Here is a 21200-nt window from a genome sequence, read left to right on the forward strand (position 1 = left end):
ACGGCATATCTAAGCCCAAGATAAATAGAGTCACACTAGGGAAGAACTGTTAAGCATATTTTCTACCTACATATGAGGCACCTAATAATGCTAGTGAGCCGCATTCTTTATTTCCCCAGAATGACAGAAAAAACAAGACCATGAGAAGCAAACCAAATGGTGCAAATGCACTGTTAATAAGGAATATTCACAAGGAGAAGAGATAGAAACCGTTGTGAATTCAAGAATTTTATTTTAATGGACAACATATTAAACATTAGATTTATAGTACACAGGTTAAGTAAGATCTGATAACTCAACTTTATTACAGCATCATGTCAGTTAGAAATCACAGGTACAAGATGAAAACTTCTGCAGCTATCAGGGTACTTTAAAAAGCACAATGGAAAAAAAAAAAAAGCATAGGACTTGTTAGGCAGTGTCCTCAGGTATAGAATGTAGACTAAGAACCCCATTATTTATCTGAAATAAAGACAGACAAAACAAAAGCCCAAGCAAGCTATTTTCATGGTATCTGACCTCTTCTACCACAGTTTCTTTCTGTACTCGTCTTCTCTTTGAGCTTTCCTACTTCAGCTCCCTAAGCTTTGATGTTACAGCCTCTTCATTGTCATCTAAGCAGTGGTTAATTAATCTTGTGGAACTTTGTCAGAACATGTTTGACCACCCAAAATTCTCCTCCTAGCTAGTGAGACTCCCTCCAGCTTCAGTAGGTTTCTTTCAGTATTTGCAGTCCAGATTATTTAGAGGGTGGGGAGAAGGGAAAGGAATAAGGCTAGAAGACCAAAGGCAGAAGCTGTACTTCTTCATTTGAAGTGCAAGGAGCTCTGGAAGAACACAGATGAAATTGATGATGGTAGAGCAGTTTCTCAGGCAATTTTCCCAACACTATTAACCTTCACCTACAAGACCTGCCCTTAAGTGGTTATATAGTAACCTGCAAAAGTAAAAAAGTTACAAAACAGACAATATATCCTTCCAGTTTAAAAAATTTCTGGGACAATGGCCAGCCCCATAAAATTGTTTTTAAACTTTATTTGGGAGGATAAATAAGGCCATTACAACTCTCAAGCTGTGCAAAAGCCTGCTCTTTTCATAATGGACACCAGAGCCTACTATGGAATTTTGAATGAGTAAAACAAAAGAAATTTTTGACAGTTTTAGAACTGAACTGTGTCACACAGCACAGTTCAGCTATTTACAAATTTCATGTTCTAAGTCCTGTTACTAAGATTTAATAGTCTTCTGGTACTCAAAATAATTAAATGTTACATAGGGTCAAAATCAAAAGGCTTAACAGAACTTCCATCAAGAATGTAGTTTGCCTCCCTCTCAGTTAAGATATGGCAATTTTCTGGATAACAAAATGGCAGGCACTAAGACATTTCAAAATTAATATATGCAAATATGAAATGTCATTTTGTCCTCAAAAATTCCTTACTACTTTGTAAAGCAATGCTTCTGTGATTCAAAGCCAATATTCCCACACAAGCCACAAGAGTACACTAGTGGAATTGTTCCTCCTCCTGTATCAGGAGGTGAACATCTCATGTCAGCAGGCTCACTTCAGCTAGAGCTCCAGTACCTTTCAGAGCAATACCAAACAGCTCTAGACCCAGGATGAAAATATATGCAAGTACTGGGTCAGGACAACATTTGCATCTTTATAGAACAGGTTTGCATAAAAATGAACAGATAATCCTCAATTCAGCATTGAGTTCAGTATGTTATTTAACTAACTTTATACGTAGGCCAAAGTTGAACAACCAGTAAACTGCTAATTCAAAATACACACTTTTAGTTGCCCCCAAAGCTGATATATTTGCATCAACTTCATTTGCCCCAAGACAAGTAGTGGCAAAGGGCTGATAATGCTTTCATGCATTGTTTTCTAATCGAAATCAAAATACTATTACGAGTTTCCTCCTGCTGGAGAAAAGGGAAAAAAAAAAAAAAAAGAAAAGAAAAAAGAGAGCAACTTGACCTACATAACAAGGCACAGAAGAAACTCAGTTAAGCTTCAGGGTGTTTTGGGGAAAGGGGGAGAGGCTTTTTTCTCCTTAACAATGAAAAATCAAGCAGTTACATATGGATACACTAACTACAACTGTTAGCAGATTTGACATTGAAATAGATGCCTCACTTTTAAGGCTTAAAAATATCCCCCCCTCCTGCTCCAGACCACTTAATGTCCTTGCCCTAACAATGTAATGAATTAACAGAGTCAATTGGGGGGGGTGAGGGGTGTAGGGGTGTGAGGGAAGACCAAAACCCAAAAAAACTGACACCACCACACACACAAAACTCCAACCTTTCCTCGGCTGAGTACAGGGAACGAAAAGAGGAACATATGGTGCAACTGTTTGTTTTCTGAAGGAGCGATTTACAGACTAAGCACAACAGACTTCATCTCAGCCGGAGAGGCAAACCGGTGTGGACGGATTTAAAAATCACCTCTCACAAGAAAGCACCACCACAAAAAAGGCAGGGGAGGGGGCAGATTACTCTATTGCTCTCTTTCACACTGTCTGAGCTTGTTTCAAACCCGGGCAGACTGTCCGGTCCCGTGTGCCCCCACTGCCGCCCCTCGCCGCGGATCGCCCGTTCACATTAAATCACACCCTCGGCCGCATCAGCGGCGGACACCTCAGGTTTGGGAGCGCGGGTGCCGCAGCTCGGTCCCGCTCCAGGCCACCCCGCAGCCAGCCCATCTCGGGGGAGGGAGCCCGGTTCCCCGCCGGTACACACCTTCTCGGCGCGGCCCCGTGCTCCCGCAGCCAGCCCCGCCGGCGCGCCGGCGCGGGTGGGTGCCCGCGGCATCCTCCACAAAGGAGGCAGAGTAGGGGTGCGCATAGCAACAGGCCCGGGCGCCGATTGGCCCCGCCGGGCGAGCGCCGGCCTCCTCGGCGGCTGGGCTCGGCTCCGCCCGCCGCTGCCGCTCCGGGGCCGGGCCGCGGGAACCCCCCCTCCAGGCGCAGGCTGGCCGGCTCGGGCACGCACTGTCCCCTGCCCGGGGCACTCGCAGACCCCCACCCCCGCGGGCCCACGGGGACAGGAACCGCTGGCACGCCGACACCGACACTTCGTCCCAATTCCTTATCAGGGGTGATTTAAAAGCTCCCCCGAGCCCCAGCTCTGCCTCAGCAGCAGCAGCGCTCGGCCCAGGGGCACACGGGCATCCTGCCACCTGCACCAGCAAACAGTTCAAGTTCAGAACAGCTTCCCAGCAGCCGTACGTTGGCACAACACGCTTAATGTTCACACACAGCACCAGTTTTGAAGAACCAGCCCCGAGGAGCAGTGCATGCGAGGTGATGAATATTTACATCTGGAGTGGAAAAAGCCGCCCGCCCGTCCTCTCGCCAGCCAGCACCGGCCAGCACGTTCCCCGCAGCACTTTTTCCACTGCTGGGCTCCGTCCCCCACCCCCCCCCGCACCCCTCCCGGAAGCGGCTAGGATGCCTTACCCCTACCCCTGAGAGCAGCAGGAGAGCCTGGCACTGGCCTCTTTGCCTTTCTGTTTTTCTTAAACCCACCTCCTGAGCACCCTACTTCAGTTTTTTATTACACCCTTCTCCATTTTTTAGGGGGTACTTTTGAGGACTGGTTTATAAGATTGTTTAAAGAAAGTAGTCTTGAAACTGCATTACTCTAGCTGCAGTCTAAACAACACGTTGTCCACATTAAACTATTTCATCCAGTTCCTACCTATTTACATGAAATCATTAATATGATCAGCCACCCTCAAAAAAAAAGAATCTCAGCCTAACCATGTCACAAAACAAGACTAAAATCCTTGTTCTGTAATTAAATGCCATGAAACTATGCAAAGTCCAGATAAAACTAGATGTCACAACTATAGTCACAATCCATTAGCACTCACTAACTCATTGAAGAGCATGGAAAACACTTGCTTTGCAGAACAAGGACTTTTACCCACTCATATTTTAGAGAGCTGTGGCTGTGAGAAAACACAGCCTCCACACACTTGTTATAGCAGACATTTGATCAAGGAAAGGTTGGATATCTTTTAGTGGTTGACCCATCTACAGCTCATGCCTTACAGAAAGTCATATGCAAAACATGCCATGTCACTAGTCACTGACATTCAAGCTTCCCGTATATTTTATCTCAAGTTTGCTTTCCATTTTTCTTCCATGCAACATTTACTTCTACAAAAACGCTGTGGTTTACATAGCTGTCTGAAAAAAAAATAATCAAAGTTCTCTTAAGCAACCACCTAGGCTTTGAAAAAAGGACTCAGATGATTTTCTGTGCCATAGTTATTCACTACCTATGGCAGGGGGAAGAGCAATGTTTAACTCTCTGGTAAACACGGCATGTTTAAAAGTTATGCTAACAAGAGGCAGTAGCAACAACCCCTGTCTGTTCCCACGGGGGCTGGCAGAGACAGTATCAGGAGCCTCCATTTGTTTTTACAGTCCAACTGACCTACCTGGTATAATGCTCCTGAACACTCTCCCCATACCGGGATACTGGAATGTAACCACAAAGATCCTTTTCACACCTGGTGTTCTTCAAGAACAGTAAAAATGGGACAGCATGTTGAGAACTCCAGATTAAGCTTACAGTCCCAAGCTAGCTGAGGATGAGCTTGGTGCCGTAAATGACTGGCCTAATGTGCTCAATTTAGCAACTGTGATATTAGAAATTGAAGCACAATACTAATTTATCAGTTTATTCTCATACTGTTCCACAAATGGGGAACAAGTTCACCATTATAAAGAGCAGTGTGCTCTTGGAGCCAAGAAGGCCAATGGTATCCTGGAAGATACTAAGAAATTAAGATATTAAGAAGAGTGTGGCCAGAAGGCTGATGGAGGTTCTCCTCCTCCCCTTTGCTTCTCTAGTGAGGCCACATCTGGAGTACTGGGTCCAGTTCTGGGCTCCCCAGTTCAAGAGAGACAAGGAACTGCTAGAGACAGTTCCATGGAGGGCTAACAAAGATGATGAAGAGACTGAAGCACCTAAGGAAAGACGGAGAGACTTGGGGCTGTTTAGCCTGGAGAAGACTGAGAGGGATCTTCTCAATGCTTATCAACATCTAAAGGCTGGGATCAGCCTCTTTTCAATTCAGTTGTGCCTAGTGATAGGACAAGGGGCAGCAGGTACAAGCTGGAACACAGGAAGTTCAACCTCAACATCAGGGAAAGAGCGGGCGCTGGAGCACTGGAATGGGCTGCCTGGAGAGGTAGTGAAGTCCCCTTCTCTGGAGGCTTTCAAAACCCACCTCCACACATTCCTGTGTGACCTGTCCTAGGTGATCCTGTTTTGGACCCTTTCCAACCCCTACCATTCTGTGAAATTCCAGCAGGGACACAAGATACATATGATACCAGGCCATAGTTGGCATGACTGAACATAAGAGAATACAGTAGCACGGGACATCTATCCTAAGCTGCATATTCCATCATTATAAAGTAGATGCACTTCAGCTACTACCAATACCCTTGTAGTTTTAATACGCTGCAAAATTATGAGTAATAAGCAAGATAGACTGTATTTCAATTCACCTTCTACCACAAACAGGGTAACACTTATTAAAATTTTAAAAAGGAATTCTTGATAAGAATGGACTTTATCTCAACACAGACGTTAGGAATAAGTAATCCTACACATTTCACAAAGCAGGAAATCACAGCCAATTGTGGTTCATCTCAGTATGAAGTCAACTATGCATCAATTCAGAGGCATGTGCCAGTAGACATAACTGGCACCATTCCTACATTGCAAAAAAACACCCAACTCCAGTGTTTGGAGGGCTGTGCCACAGCATAGGATATCTATCTTGCAGTGAGCTAGTTTAGAAAAACACTAGCTCAGATTCCAGCCCTGCCTTGTTCACATGACCCCTGAGGAGTGAAGCAGAAGTGACTTCATGGCACCTTATGTTTACACAGCCAAGTTGCAGAAACAAGCTGAAAACAAACCACACTTCTACCAATACATCCCTTGCTTGAAGCAATCATTTTGGACTGAGTTATTAATTTCCAGAACACACAAATACTAAACGCTCTCATGTGGACAACCCGGTTCCCCCCTCTCCCCCAACAGATGCTCAATTCCTCAGAACAAAACTGGGGTCAGTTCTTGATGCTGGCAAGGCATGTTAAAAAGCTGGTAAGATACACCATTCACAGCCTTTTCCTTCCCCCCCCCCCCCCCCCCCCCCCCCCGATGTTTAACTCAAACTTCTTGAGTGAGAATGACTACAGTCTACAGCATACCTAAAAGAGTTGGAAGCATCAGATGCTAATAATTCCACTATGATCTTAAAACACACACAGAGGGGAAAAAAAAAAGAATCAGTGCATACCATAAAGCTGCTCAATATTTCATGCTAGAAGCTTAACTAGCAATGTGGCCAGCTTACAAAACAGGTCATAGAACATTTATGAACAGCTATTATATATTCACAACATGAAGCTGGGATGAAAGAACATACAATGCAAATCAAGCATCATCACTTAACCTTTTCTCTCTAGTGGATCCAAAATACTTGCTCACAGAAACTCATTAATTCAGCAAGACTATCAGTAAGACATCTGAAGGCAGTACAATAATAACCAGTTATGCCAATTTTAGTGAACTCAAGATGAGGCAGATGTGTATCCTAGCAGTTTTACACTGATCTCCTGACCTTTACCTTCCATTTCTGTTAGTGACTTTTACTTGTAACTTTACAGAAACTGCACTGGGAAAACAAAACAAAACAAAGGCATCAACCCACATATCAAAAATTCGCTCTGCTAACACAGATGTAACACCTTCAGCAAGTAGTTATCACAGATACTACTTCTAACCACTCTCACTGCCCCTCCAAGTCTGCAGACAAAGCCTTCTACTACCAAACTTGCATACCTGCTTGAAAGTGGGAGTTGCAGCCATGGTTTGTTTCACTTCCATTGTTGGGCTACTGCCCTGGCAAGCAACCAAGGAGAACAATACCTGGCATGGAAGAAGGGCTTCCCATCACACTGAAAAAAAAAGAGCCTGCTGACCACAGCTCTTCCTGCACCTTTCCTTCTCCTTCCCCTGACCCTCAGAAGAAACCACCAGCTCCCTATAACCTCCTATTGTGATACTAACTGTAATGAGGATAGGGGCTAATACCATCCTCAACACAGCTGATGCTCTCTCTCTGCCCTTCCCTTTCCCATCATGCCCAACAAGATGATACTTACTCATCACTCTGAGAAAAAAAAAATTAATATACTGCAGCACAGAGAAGTGCAAAATGTGCACTACTTGTAGTCTCACTAAAAAAGTTCACAATCCACAAGAAGTTAACAAAAGACTTCCTTACCAACCTGGCTCCCTAGGATCTTAATGGAAAAAGAAAGATCCTTAACTTCACAGGATACACAATATAAAACAGATGATACGGCTCACGTGCAACCAGAGATTCCTTATTTCAGATACATTCTCATTTTTGTTATACCTCAGATGAAAAACCAACTTGCTTTTTTACCCTGGGAATAAAAAAGTCATACTTGGCAATAGGTTTGGGAAATGCATTGGAAACTGTTAAGAGAAAAGTGTAAGTCCCCCATGGTTACTGGGTACTACATACCTCAATAGAGTGATTGGATGCCTTCCCACCAAAGGAAAAGTGGTCAAATCAAAATCTCTGTGTATGGTGGGAGCTGCATTCACAGAAGCAAAGTTGTCCAGAAGACTTCTCACAAAGACTATTTTGTTTACCTTTATTCATAATAAAGGTTCTTACATTCAGAACAGACATGAAAGTATCGTTAATATTTCACATATGTGGAGTGCTTCCTTCTCCATGTGTTCATCTGCCTCCAATAATTTAACACACAGCTCTCCTCTCAAAATTATCCCAGAGAACCTCCTCATACTATTCTATTACATCGTTATGTTTTGAGTCAACATAACATAGCAATACCATCCTAGATAGCAATTCGAAACAGTTTTGGTCCCAAAGCTAACACTCAAAAGGTGAATGTGACAATCACTAGCCAAAAGAACTAGTCAGGTCCATTTAACACAGAAGAATACTAATATGAGCAAGTTTGATTTGATTTGCTCATAATAATAATGAATTATTAAGAACAAATGGAAAATTTTCATGACCATCTCACAACTCAGTTACACAGTTTACAAGTAGACTGTATTAAAAACACCCAACTCTTCCAGTCTCGATACAGCTATGCATTGCAGATAAATACCTGCATGTGGCTTCGGCTGGGTGCTTACAGCTACAGTCATCCCACCCTGAACGGGACCAGCAGAATAAGGAATATGTAATGACTATGAGGCCTTCCAAAGTCCAACTACCTACCCAAGTCCAAGAAGCATTCTTCTGTATTTGCTTTCACATAGCTTTATAGACATCCTTAATTGCCTGCTTATACATGAAGTTTTTGTACCCAGCAGTCCAAAGGTAACCATGCATTTCTAAAACAACTTGAAAACTAGCTTCGGCCTGAACATTAAATACAAATGACCTGCAAAGACTGAACAATTTACCACCACCCTGAAAAACAACTATGTGAAACACCTTAAAAAAACAAAAATCTATTAAAAGATCATTTTACCAAGTATCACATCACAATGGTAAAACAGTTATTATAGTTATCATTACTGTTAAACTGCAAGACCTCATTGACTAAAAGAACAGCTAGTAACTGCCAGACTGTCGTCCTAAACTTGTTGCCATAGGACAAAAGGCTGTGGCTATTTCACCACGATTTAACAGCTGCTATTAGTAGACGTTTGTCAACATAACAAAGAAACATTTTGCAAACAGTGAAGCAGACAGAGCAAGTTCTTTTAACAAATGTCATATAGCTGGTTTGTTCCTGTCAGTTACTGTGTTTTCATGGAAGATTTCTAATTTTAATAAGCAGAAATTCATTTGGCAACAAACTTGTATCTCTCATGAGATCTGTATTTATAAATGTTAGCTTATTTTTAAAAACATTTAGAAGCTGGCAGAGCTCAGATCCAATAATAGTTTCAACACTGACCTTAACAACAAAGTCTAATCTCATATGCTTCAGCTCAGAGCTCTGATCTGGCATGCCAGTTTCTCACTTCAGCAAGTAAAGAATATGGTCATAAGGGTCAATTGTATAGCCTAAGCCTACAGGCTTGGCACATCCACAAGCCCCAAAATATCCACACCTAAATGCTGCTCCCACACCATCCATTTTAGCAACAAGAGCCCCTCTGAAAGTGGCTAGTGGGCACAACACCAACTGAACAAAAAGAAAATGCCTGTTTACTAGTATAGCTTTGCACTCTGAGGAACCAGCATGAAATGAAGAGCACCGATAATAGCACTCTTCCAACCCACTTCTACATAAGCAGCCATTTCTACCCAACTTAATTATTTTTTTTTCAGAAGTACCTAAAAGCTAAGAATTCTAAGTTGGGATTTTTTTGTAGTAGAATTTAACAGAAAAACACATACTCCCATTTCTTGTGTGCAAGGACAGAGCTGTATTGAAAGCATCTTCAATTAAAGAAAAAGAGCTTATATTCCTTTTCACTCATCCTCATGCACTGCATCTATGTATTATGTGTTATCAGGACAAATCTGCTCTCCCCAAAGATAAGAGCTAGATGGCTTCATGCCTTATAAATGGAATCTGAGTGTTATGTCCTGACCACCTGTCAGTTTGGTTGGGTTTTTTTATCCTCAACAATTTCAGGTTTTCTTTCTTTTAAAGAATAAGATGGTTTTATTTTAAAGTAATCCACACAGGAAAAGCAGGACCCCACACACACCCTTTCCTGCCCCAGCTGAGCCTCCCTCACCACACACACCTTCCCACACGTGCCCCTGAGCAGGGAGTGTATTTGCCAGCACAGTTTCCTCCCAGGCCAGGGAGCAGCGTCACCTCCAGCTCATTACCACCCAGCCAGCACTTACCTGTGGCAACCAAGCCCGAAGCATTGCCCAAACGCTTTTGGACTGACAGCTTCACTAAGCAGGAAGCACCTCATTTCCAGTTTATGACTTTGTTTACTGGCTACATCGTTCCACCATGGAAAAGTTTAAGTGCTTCGTGACATTTCACTGAGAAGATCTTATAAAATTCAAGTGTGTATCACAGGGCAATATAGGACACAAACACCACTTATCCTTTTTCAAGAGAGTTTCACTTCCTGATCTACATACTCTGTTGCATATCATCTGTGCTCAAAAAAATGTCCACAAAATCTTTCATGGATTTAGTAGAGAACATAAAATTAAGCCTTGTTTTTAAAAACAAGGACCTTACTTAGAGCTCCTAACTGAAAAGCTAATTTCACAACCATACACACTGCTTCAGCCTACTTCCCCCTCAATCTCATGGCTCCTCATCCTTACTCCTCAGAATATGAAGACAAGCATTCCTTCAACATCTTCACTAATCTCTCCTCACAGATACATCCAGGAATCCTCCAAGTGCATTTCCAACAAGAGGTAGTAAACAGAATTTTTTTGAACCCCAATGGGTATCTCTTTCCATACCAAATGGCCAAAGAAACTGGGAGAAAGTCTCTTAACCCAGTTACTACAAACAGACCCAGAGTCATATATCCAAGTTTGACTTGCAAGGGAAGAAGAAAAAAAAGCAGTGTTCCTGTCTTGTAGGCAGAAGGGCATTTCTTTAAATTAGGATATCAAGGAGGGAAATAATCCTTCTGAAAGTAAGGGACAACCACTTTTTGTTTAATTTGTAAGTGAAAATTGAATAGTTTCTACACAGACCATACATATTAGAGGAATCAACAAAGCAAGGTAATAAAAAAAGTAAGAAAAGACTAGAATAAGGTGATAAAACCCAGCCAGGATGCATTTAGAGACAAACAAGCCTGTCTTCCTCTTTTAACTGATCATTCATGCAGTGAGGGGGAGGGAAGAGGAAGAAGCAGTAACTCTCAGCTATTTACACTATAGTAAAACTTTTGATGTCTTGTAACATTCCCACAGTAAAATATGACTATACTGTAGATTCATCTAAACCACAAGATTTTTTCCAGTTGTGCACCAAGTGTACTCCAAGAGTACATAACAAAGCCTTCTGAGCTTGGCAGCAAGCTATCACCCTGACATTATGCAATGTTTTCATTAACTCTGATGGTGAAACTGTGTGTTTATACATTTATGAACAAAGCTGAACTGGAAGAGTTTGCAAGCACTTTGCTACGAAGCCTAGTTCTGTCTTCCAAACTCAATAAACTGGCGAAGCGATCAGAAGTCATTAGAACGAAGTTCAATAGAAGCAAGAGCAAAGCTCTGTACTTCAGAAAGGAAGCAGCAGTCCAAACAAGCAACATGAAGCAGCTGACTAGGCAGCTGTACTGCAGAAACTAAATCGTGTTGATATCACGATCAAAGCTAGGTAAGCTGATATGTTGTTACTGCAGAAAGACACGCACACAAAACCAAATAACAAACCACACAAAAAAAAGGCAACAAAAAAACCCATCCCTCAAACGTCACTCCACAAACACTGATTGTAATAAAGGGAGACCAATCATTCTTCTCTCTGGCACTGGTGAAGCCTCAGCTGAAGCACTTTGCTTTAAGAATGGCAGCAAAGGTAAAGCCAAGCAGCAGCCACCCCTCTATTAGATGCTGCATTCTCTAGACCTGGTACAGGGGCAGCTACGTGAAAGTGGTCAGAGCAACCACTACCCTCCCACATTGACACCCCACCTGAGGGGTAGGTCTTGACACATGTCCTGTGAATGACCTGTGCATTTACATGGCAAAGTCCACACTTTTACCTTCAAACCTCTCTTCCTCACTTGCAGAACTGCTCCATGGGTTTGCCATGCAACAGTCCACATTCCATCTCCTCCATACTGCATGCTTATATGTGTAATTTTCAAACTTTGTTACAAAGGGAGACCTTAGGGGAAATTTTCCCTTTTTATTTCATTTCTGCTTATCCCTCTGTAGAAATTTAAATGGTCTATAACATTCCTACTGTCACAAAAAGCGGGTGCACACCCCCATCTGCCCCTTCTCCTGCATCACCCATTTTTGCTGGTGATAAGAATCTTGCTGATAGTATGAAAAAGGCTAAACCACACATTCTTTCAACGTGCACAGGGATCTTATGATGTACAATTTTAATTCTAACTGTGAGAACCCCATATCTCTGCTCCAATTCTGATATATTTGTAAGAATGAAAATATATATAAAGCCTCTTGACATTTCACTTGATGTGTCCAGCAGTCTTCTCAGGATTTGGAGGGTCTGTAGAAAAGTGAAGACTGCAGCAGGCTGACTGTCCTGCTTCTCCCCTGTCCTTTGCTGTTAATTTGGGACGACTGGAAGCAGGTGACTGCACACTTGACTGCTTGTATCCTGTGGTGCAGCTGCTATGCAGAAAGCAACACATGTAAACATTAACAAGATTTGTGCCTCCTAAGAGTCTCCGTGAGCCACATGAGGCATTTAGGCAGCACTTTTGCACCCCTTTGTGCAAGGCACATTAGCACATCGTTAAGCTAGAAGTACCTACTAAAATGGCTCCAGTGTTTGGCAAGGTCCAGATTTATTTCAAGATTTTTGTTAATGGTCTTAAAAGAATTTCAAAACATTATTTCTGAAGGTTTTCACCCAGTTTCTAAGAGGACATTTTACAAAATGGACAGGAATCTCAATTTATTGTCATCCTAAGGAGAAAAGCCAAAACCAAGACAGCCACCTAAGAGCTTGCTTTCTTTATAAATTTGGTTCCCTTGGTTGGTTTAAAAAAAGGCATCTGATCACTTACACAGGATCTAAAAATGTTTCCAAGTCCTAAGTTTTTCTGCCTAAAGATTAAACGAATAGACAAAGGTCACATAGAGGTTTTGAGCATTTTAAAGCTGCAAATATTGACTTGGGCCTTACCTGGATATTTTGAAAATTTGTTTCACTTGAACAGTAAATAGTTTTCAGACTTCAAGGTTTGGTATTAAAAATCCAAAGAGATTCTAAAAATAACCTGCCTTGCTGCAATCGATCGGGTGAAGGTTTAAGCAATTAAGCGTGTAAAGGTGAAAAAAAAGAGTCCATTTCAATCCCTAGTATTTAAACCCCATTAATTTCCACGTTTATGATCATTTCTGTACTACCTGTGCTATAGTCACACCATATAATCCTTACAGCACATACATGTAAGAAATCCACCTAGGACACTCAGGCAGTGTCACTATTAGAAAACATATCATTAGCAAACTTAATTAGGATGTGTATGTCATGTAAGTGTTAGTATGCAATACACGGATATCAAAGCTATATAAAAATGTTTCTCAAAACACCAACGTGATTATAACACAAAAGAATGTGTTTTTAAAACTGAAAGCAACCGGGTAAACAATAGAAGAATCAAAAATTTAAGAAACCCAAATATCTACACAAGTTTGTGGGTCTGGGTTTTTTGGGGGGTTTTGTGTGGGGGGGTTGGGTTTTTTTTTTAATTAACACTCGATTCTACGACGAGCACTGTTAAGATTTGCTTAAAAAACAGTATTGCTTTAACGAGCAGTAATCAATAACCGCTGTTCATGGCTCAAAATAGAAGTCATGACATATTTTCACCTCTAGGGGCGTCAGTAGCTGTTGCCATACTGCAAAAGAGCTGAAGTGTTACAAACACAGACGTAGGCAGTCGGCTTTATTTTTCTGTAAAACCAGATGTCAGTAATTCAGATAAGATGTAACCAAATGACAGTGAAAAAAACAATATTGCCACATACTTGTTATGATGTATCTCCTTTATAACCGGAACAAAAGCCCACTGTCAGATTACAAAACACAGATGGAAGTTATGGTTATTTTCAGTATGTTTTCCAGCCACATTTTGACATTTTTTGTCCATGTGCTGGCATTGTCCGTCGATGCCCGGTTAGCCTTTGACCACCTCTCGCCTTGGCACTGCAGCTCTGTGCTAATGAGCCAGCTGCATTTGACACACGAACTGCACCATTCCGCCAGCAAAAGCGGCTTGCGACGGTGTTTGTCTCCCTCCCGTGCAACCGAGACAATGGAGAGCTGAAGGGCAGGCAGGGCCTGGGGCCGTTCACCACCTTCGCTGGGTACTTGACAGCGTTCCTCTCACCAGCATTTCCCGAGTTGAACCCGAGTAGCTAGTTCCTCTCCCACCCCCCAAAATGACAAGGCAGGGGATAAGGGCACGGAGCTTTAATACGGAAACGAAACACTGGGCTACTTCTAATCCTAGAAACAAAAGAAACATCTTGATAAACCGCTTACCTCGTTCCGGCTTCATTTTCTCTGGTTCCTCAGAAAGGTCTGTAAGGAGCCGAAGTGCTCTGCCGCTCTCCCCGCGGAGACCGGCTGTCGCTGCCTCCAGCTAGCGATATTAACGATTTTTCCCGTGTAAAAAGAAGCACCCGGAGGCCGGCCGCGCCGCCGGGGCTCACCCGCCCCCGTCGGTCCAGCTGGGCCGGCCGGCAGGCAGGCAAGCAAGCAAGCTGGCGGGCCCGACCGGGGGAGCTAAGCGCTGATGGCCTCTCCCCGCGCCCGGCCACGGTGTCCTTCCGTGACACGGCGCCGACCGGGGCTATTTATAACCTGCTGGGGAAAAGATCCCACAACAACAGACCTCGGCTCACCCCCTGCTCTGAGTCACCGCGGCCCCGGGCGATGGCAGCCCCGGCCGGAGTCCCCTCCCTCCCGCCTGCCCCAAGGAGGGCAGCGAGTGGTACCCCCCCAACCCCACCCCGCAACCCCCGCAGCCCGCGGCCCCTGCCTCGTCACCGGCCGGCGGCTGGCGGCGGGGGGCTGCCCGGCACCTTCATCCCTGGCCCCGCCGCTGCCGCCCGGGCTGCCGGGCCGTGCCCCCCCACGCTTTGCCTCGGTCAGACAGCCCGCCCCTCCCGCCGTCGCGGAGCACTGCTTTCCATGGCTCTGCCTCCTGCCCTTCCTCCTCCTCCTCGCCGCTGACTAACTCCCCTCCTCTCCGTCAGGCACTCCCCGCCTCCCGCCGAGTGGGTCACACACATCACAGCCCAACGGCGGGCTGGGCAAGATAAGGTAAGGCAAGGCAGGACAGGGCAGAGTAGCTGAGCCGCAGGGAACAATCCACGGGAAACCTGCTGCACTCGGACGCCTTGATAGCAGGCGGCAAAGCAAAGCGCCCTCCGCGGCCGCGGGAGCCCTCTCGGCTCCACGCCCACCCCCCGCTCATCCCGCCCTCCGCCCGCCTCACGTGCACTGCAGCGGCCAATCCTCTGGCTGCACTTCCTGCCTGGCTGTCGCCCGCCGAGCAACTTGGTTGCCATGGCAGCAGAGCGCCGGCCCGGCTCGAGTGTGCAGCCGGCGGCCTGAGCCGCTCAGCGGGGAGCGCGGCCGCCGGTATTTTGGCCGCACGCTACCCTACTGCGCTGCGAACGGCGCTACCGCGGCTTGTCCGTTTACCTACACCGCAGCCACCCGCTCCTGCTTTCCACCCATCCCAAGTATTTAGCTGGCAGGTTCTCGCCCTGCGGTCCCTCACTCACCTGGCTCCGGCGGGGGCTGCCGCGGCACTTCACCCCCTTTCCCGCGAAGGGCCTTCCCCGCACTGCCGTTAGCCGCTCGCCGGCTCTGCCTCTCCGCCCCGGACAGCTGCACGGGCGCTGTCACGCTGCCTCCCCCTGCTTCCAAAAGGACGTGTGCCCATGCCCGTAGGGGTGGATGTACATATATAGGCGCCCGCTGAGCGGTGATTCAAAGCATCAACTGCCTGTTCCGCCTCAGGTTGAGCTCCTCGCCCTCTCACACCGCCCAACCAAATGAGCTGCAAAGGAGGTGAAGGAGGTCTTGTTTGTGGCTGTGCGCCTGGGCCGGCCGCTGCCCTGATGCTTTCCCCTCAGGGGCTCACAGACTGCCCTGCCTGGCAACGCTGTGCTTGACGCTCACTTGACACTGATAGTTGTTTCCTGCGGGGTGACAATAGAGTCAGATGGGCTGTAGTTACACAACCACCTTAATCTAGCAGAAATTAAAGTTTCCACGAAAGGGCCGGGCCTGCCTCTCTTTCAAGGCCTCCGTGTCTGTCCAGCAAAGCAGGCCAGGACCCTGGGCTGCCGATAGCAAACCTTCCCCGGGCTTGCAATCTCTTATGCACACCAAGCCCACTCCGTCTGCATGCAGGTACACTGCTAACGCCACCGCGGAAAACGGAGGCACAAGGTGTGATAGGGCATTCAGTTCCAGCAGGGGCCCAGATCTGTGCGGGCTAAAGCGGCTGTGGTATCATGGCCTCCTCACAGTTACCTGGAGACGGTACTAGGGCCAGGGAAAGCCCCACAGACAGCTCTGTTATGCCGAGTTTGACTCGAAAAAGACAGATGATACCGACTTCTCTTACTTTAATGCAGTCCTATAGTTGGGATATACACAGACTTCACTGAACCTTCCATCATTACACTGGCAGTTCCCACCCACTGTGATTATTGTTTACAAACACTTCCATCTTATCGTCTGAGTCCTGGGGGGGGGGGGGGGGGGGGGAGTAGTCACTCCCTACAACAACATGATTTATAAATATTCATGTCTTCTGCCCATTCTATAGAGAAACAATGGGCATGGGTTAGTCAATTTCACATCCTCTTTGGTGCGCCAGGATCCCTGCAGATGCACACACGCTTAGGACTTGTGTAGCTGCCTTCTGCTCACACCTAGCCAAGCAGCCACTGAAGATATGACAAAGAATATACAATCCCAAAACAACTAAATTCTCCACTGTTTGGCACATATGAGCCCTATCTCCCTCTTTCATTTATCAGTTGTACATCATCACCTGGGCGGGTGTGTCACAGAATAAACTGTCCTGTAAACACCTCTCATTTCAGTCACACTCTGAAATACATTCCCAAGTAGGAGGGCATCATGTGCAGTGCTTTGATATTACATTCATAAGTACATGAGTGTCACTTCTGTTGCTGTGTGACTGTTGTAGATGTGTTTGGTAATTACAGTTCTAGGAGCTCTCTGCCGGATGCAATATAATTGCAAATGTGGCAATCCAGGATTATAAAAGGAGGAGTTTGACTGAGCAATAAATACTGTAGATGTATGTATATGTGAAGTTGAGCATGACTGCCCTGGACATGATTCAGCCACCTGTCAGATCCTGCTACCAGTGATAGTCATCCTAATGAAAAGTCACATCCTTTAGGCCACTAATTATTGCTGTAGGACAATGCAAATTAGTTTGTAGCTTGTTCTAATATTGGTTCTAATGTTGATTTTACAGTCAAAATCTGTCTTTCTACTGTTTAACTGCAGCTGTAGCTGTTTAACTGTTATGCTTCATGTAGTATTTTTTAATAGCTTGTAAAATCTTTCTATTTTTCAAACAGCTCACCAGACACAAACAGGCCTCAACTTCCAAGAAGACACTCTGTTAACATATCTTTTCTGTAGTGTTTGCTTAATTAATGAGAAAAATAGTAAGTGCACAGCTTCCCCTTACTTCATAGTTCTTAGGAGTTAAAGTCAATTGGAAATGTAGGTGCCAGCCTGAAAACTACTTTGAAAATAGGGATATAACCGGTGTAATCCAGGTCTGATGTGCAGTCCTACTTTACATGACTGTGTAGGAGATTTCAGGGTCATTTTCCCCCTGTGTTAGACCATTTCTGGACGCAGACAGAAACAGATATGTCTAAGATACATACTTCAGGTCCTGCTTTATTTCAGACAAAGATTGGTCTCCCTTTTGACCACATAAACATATAACAGATCTAAAAAAAGCAGAGCAGAAATTGTGGAAGTATTAGAGACATCAAATTATATAATAATTCACATGTAATATTAAAATAAAAATAAACATCTGAATCAAATTGGTGGATTTAGTTTGGCTAAAACAGCTAAAAATGTTGTTAAACTCATAACTTTCTTCCCAGTCACCAACTTGATGAATGCTTCATGAATGTACAGAGAAAAAATATGGCATAAGGTGCTTCAACCATGGGAATTTGCTTACACATACTTGGGAATTTTTTTGAGGACAATGACAATACTGAAATGCATTTCTGACCTCAGGAGCTGAACATCAGTTTCAAACATCTGAAAAGCACATGGCTGCATTACATACCACACAAAAGCAGGATTACCTTAGAAACACTAACAGAGCACTGCCAAGTCTAGACCAACATGTACTTCTGAGAGCACAGGCAGGGGTAAAACCAGGTTTCTTATCAGTCTGTGTCTATGGTTGATTAACTTTGGTGTCTAGACAGGTAAGAGCTTAGGCAGCATCCATGCAAAGTGGCTCTTGCACACAGTCTCTGGCGCTGAAAAGCATGAGTTTTGCTGGCAGATGCTTTCTCAGTGGAGACCTTAGCAAGACCACTCAACCTCCTTTGCCTGAAACACATCAGATCTTTCCTTAATGAATGTTACCCACAAGTGAAACCTGGCTGAAATAAGCCATTAGATTTTGGAAAAATCCCAACTTGGGGCAGCATAACACAGCGTTGTCACTTAAGTCTTGTCCAGGTAAAAATGAAATTTAAAAGAAAAAATAAATCAAGATGAATGTATGGCTCTACTTTCTTTCAGAGCTTCAACACTTTGCATTTGTCACAGTCCCTGCAACCTGGAACAGGGTGTATTTTAGGTTCAGCTGTCAAAGAAGTGATCTCTGATGTAGCAGATCAAGATTCCTGCAATTCCTGGAGGCAATTACTGTCTGTTAAGTGACTTGACACAACTGCTTTTGACATGGATGCCACCTCTGTGGTACAAAGCCACCACACTTGGGGGAGAATATTATAGCCAAAGAATGAAGACAATCAGAAATAGACCAGAAAATATAGTATGAAATAAAACAAATTAGAAATGTGCTAAAAAAGCCTATGAAGAATTGACTGTAATTGAACTGTCACCAGTAGTAACTGCTTTGGAAAGAGCATTAAAATAGAAACAAGTTATGTTCTACAGAGTACTACATGATGAGAACTCTGTGTGCTGAGTACATGCTGATACAGTTATACATAGGGATAAGGAATGAAAGATGTCCAACATTAGCCCATAACAATATTTGGGCATTTAAATAAAGCAGCCTGATTTTGAAAGGAAAACTCATCCCCAGTTCCCATTGACTTCAGCAAAATTGTCAGTCCACAGCATTTTTAAAAGCCTGTCCAGCTTGGGTTCCTAATTATAGAATCAGGCACCTAATTTTAGACACCTTTAAAAAAAAATTTGGCCTACAGTCTCAATTCTTTTCTTGTTACATCAACTCTTCCTGGTGTAACTGCATCGAGTAAGTCAATGGAGTTGCTTCTACAGGAAACCTGTCCCATCAATGGAAAATCATCTGTGACAGAGTAGAAACAGCAATGTTTTAGTTTTGTTTCTTAGCAATACAGAAATCGTGGTCCTGGTGCTAAGTATTTTGAAGAGAGTGAATAAATGTTACAAGTTTAAATCAACAAATGCTCTTCTGCTGGTGCTTGTTAACATAGAGAGATTGATCAGCTCCTACCAAAACCCTCCATTGCTTAATTTCATGACTAATTGGCACTTTCAAAGTAAAGGATATAGCTATTATCATATTCTTACTAAATGCTGTTATTTTCTCCCAAATTCCCTTTTTTAAATTAGGAAAATTACTTTGTTTGTTTGTTTCCTTCTGTGTGCTCTCAAATTCCTTTATTTTCCAAGTTGTACTTTCTTCCTGGAGACAGTCAAGACAAAGCTGAGGGAGTACTATGAAAACAACAGAGCAGTAATTGCACTCCTCTGAAAAGGAAAGCTTAGCCTGCTCCCCAAAAATAATTTCCTGAACTCAACACTTTGCTATTAAACTGTGTTTACATACAGGAGATTCTTTAGTTAGAAGCAACCCAGTCCCTGTCCACTGCTGCTCCTCAAGTTCCCCTGATCACATGGGATACCTTGTGCCTTCTGCACTCTTCCAGCAACACAACAGGAACTTAGCACCTCTCAGGATGGAATCTCTTCCAGATACTAAGGTCTAGCAGTCAGGCCTTCTTGCCCAGAAATTAAGCCCTTCCTGTATAACTTGTATAATTTCTTCTCTGTTTAGCACAACTCCTAAAATTATATTTCATAAACCTCACGTGCTTCTTTAGTAACTGATCTGTAATGAATAATTAGATACAAGGTCTGAAAGAGAATAGTTCTGTCTCATCTGAAGTGGACTAACAATGGCAATGTAGAAGTATGAAGACAAGGGCACAGAAAGGCGGCTCTTTACAAAAAGCCTACCTACCTGTTCTGTCTCAGCAGATACCTACTCAGTAAGGTCACAACAGTTAAGTTTCATTGCATCAGCACTTGACTAACCAGGCAGTAATGCACTGAATATGCTACTTATGAATAGATCATAAATTTCTGAAAGAGAGGGAAATTGCTGTCTTTTACATAGAAGATCTTTTCTGTGGGTGTAATATTCATTCTAGAGTGGAAACACTTTTGTTGGTTTTTTTTCACCAATATTTCTTCAAGGACATTGTGCAAGTTCATTGATGATGAATGCTAACATTACATGATGTTTACCCAGGACTAAGCCTGGTGGAAATATTAATCCAAAAGGTATAGATTTCCATATTTAAATTCAAATCTTTGTAGAAACATCAGCCTCTGACATTACCTGATCAGGAACTGCCAAGAGCCACAGCAAGAGAAACAGCAAGATATTGCCAACAGTAGAAGGCTTTAAGAAAATAGATTCACAAGAATTGTTCCAGTCTAGGTCATCTCTCGCCACTCAGCATTCCCAGCTTAATTTTGAGCAGGAATATCCAAGAGCTATACCCCAGTTATTCACTGATCTGGCAGGAATCCAAGTACCCCATTTATATTATTTATGCTAATTTCAGTGAAAAGTGAGCATGTAACAATTGGAAGGAGCTGTTTAGAGTTTTATAATCCTGTTTTTCTGTTGCTAATGGCTTGATCTGTCTTGCAGTAATTTCCAATGCAGTTCTGTACAAGTAATTGCAACAACTTAATTGCTAATGTAGCTCCATCTGGTAGGTGTTCATGAAGCTCAACTTCTGATTTCTGTGCCAGCCCCGTTCACTTTCCCCTTCCTGCTGCAGCAGCTGGGTCATCGTTTAGCACAATACCAACGAATTGGCAGGACGTCCCAGCCAGCTCCTCCCACCGAGGCAGCTCTGCTCTGCAGCAGAACTCACATTTACAGCCTTTGCCCTCACATGCCTCCACTGCTACTGGCTG

At 43.9% G+C, this 21200-nt stretch overlaps 1 protein-coding gene across 2 annotated transcripts in view; it reads right to left on the reverse strand.

The window, feature by feature from the left end:
* ATOSA (atos homolog A) overlaps positions 1 to 14666 on the reverse strand; it is a 45879-nt gene extending 31213 nt beyond the window's left edge. The window contains exon 1 of one of the 2 annotated variants that reach the window (XM_054168736.1): positions 14253 to 14666. In XM_054168736.1, coding sequence (XP_054024711.1) covers positions 14253 to 14268 — 16 coding nt within the window. In that variant the 5' untranslated portion in view covers positions 14269 to 14666. Of the gene's footprint in view, positions 1 to 2748; positions 2843 to 14252 lie in introns of those variants that run through there. The other variant, XM_054168737.1, reaches the window with a different exon arrangement.
* Positions 14667 to 21200: the final 6534 nt, after the last annotated feature.

The sequence above is a fragment of the Dryobates pubescens genome, chromosome 17 (assembly GCF_014839835.1).
Source record: "Dryobates pubescens isolate bDryPub1 chromosome 17, bDryPub1.pri, whole genome shotgun sequence".
NCBI lineage: Eukaryota > Metazoa > Chordata > Aves > Piciformes > Picidae > Dryobates > Dryobates pubescens.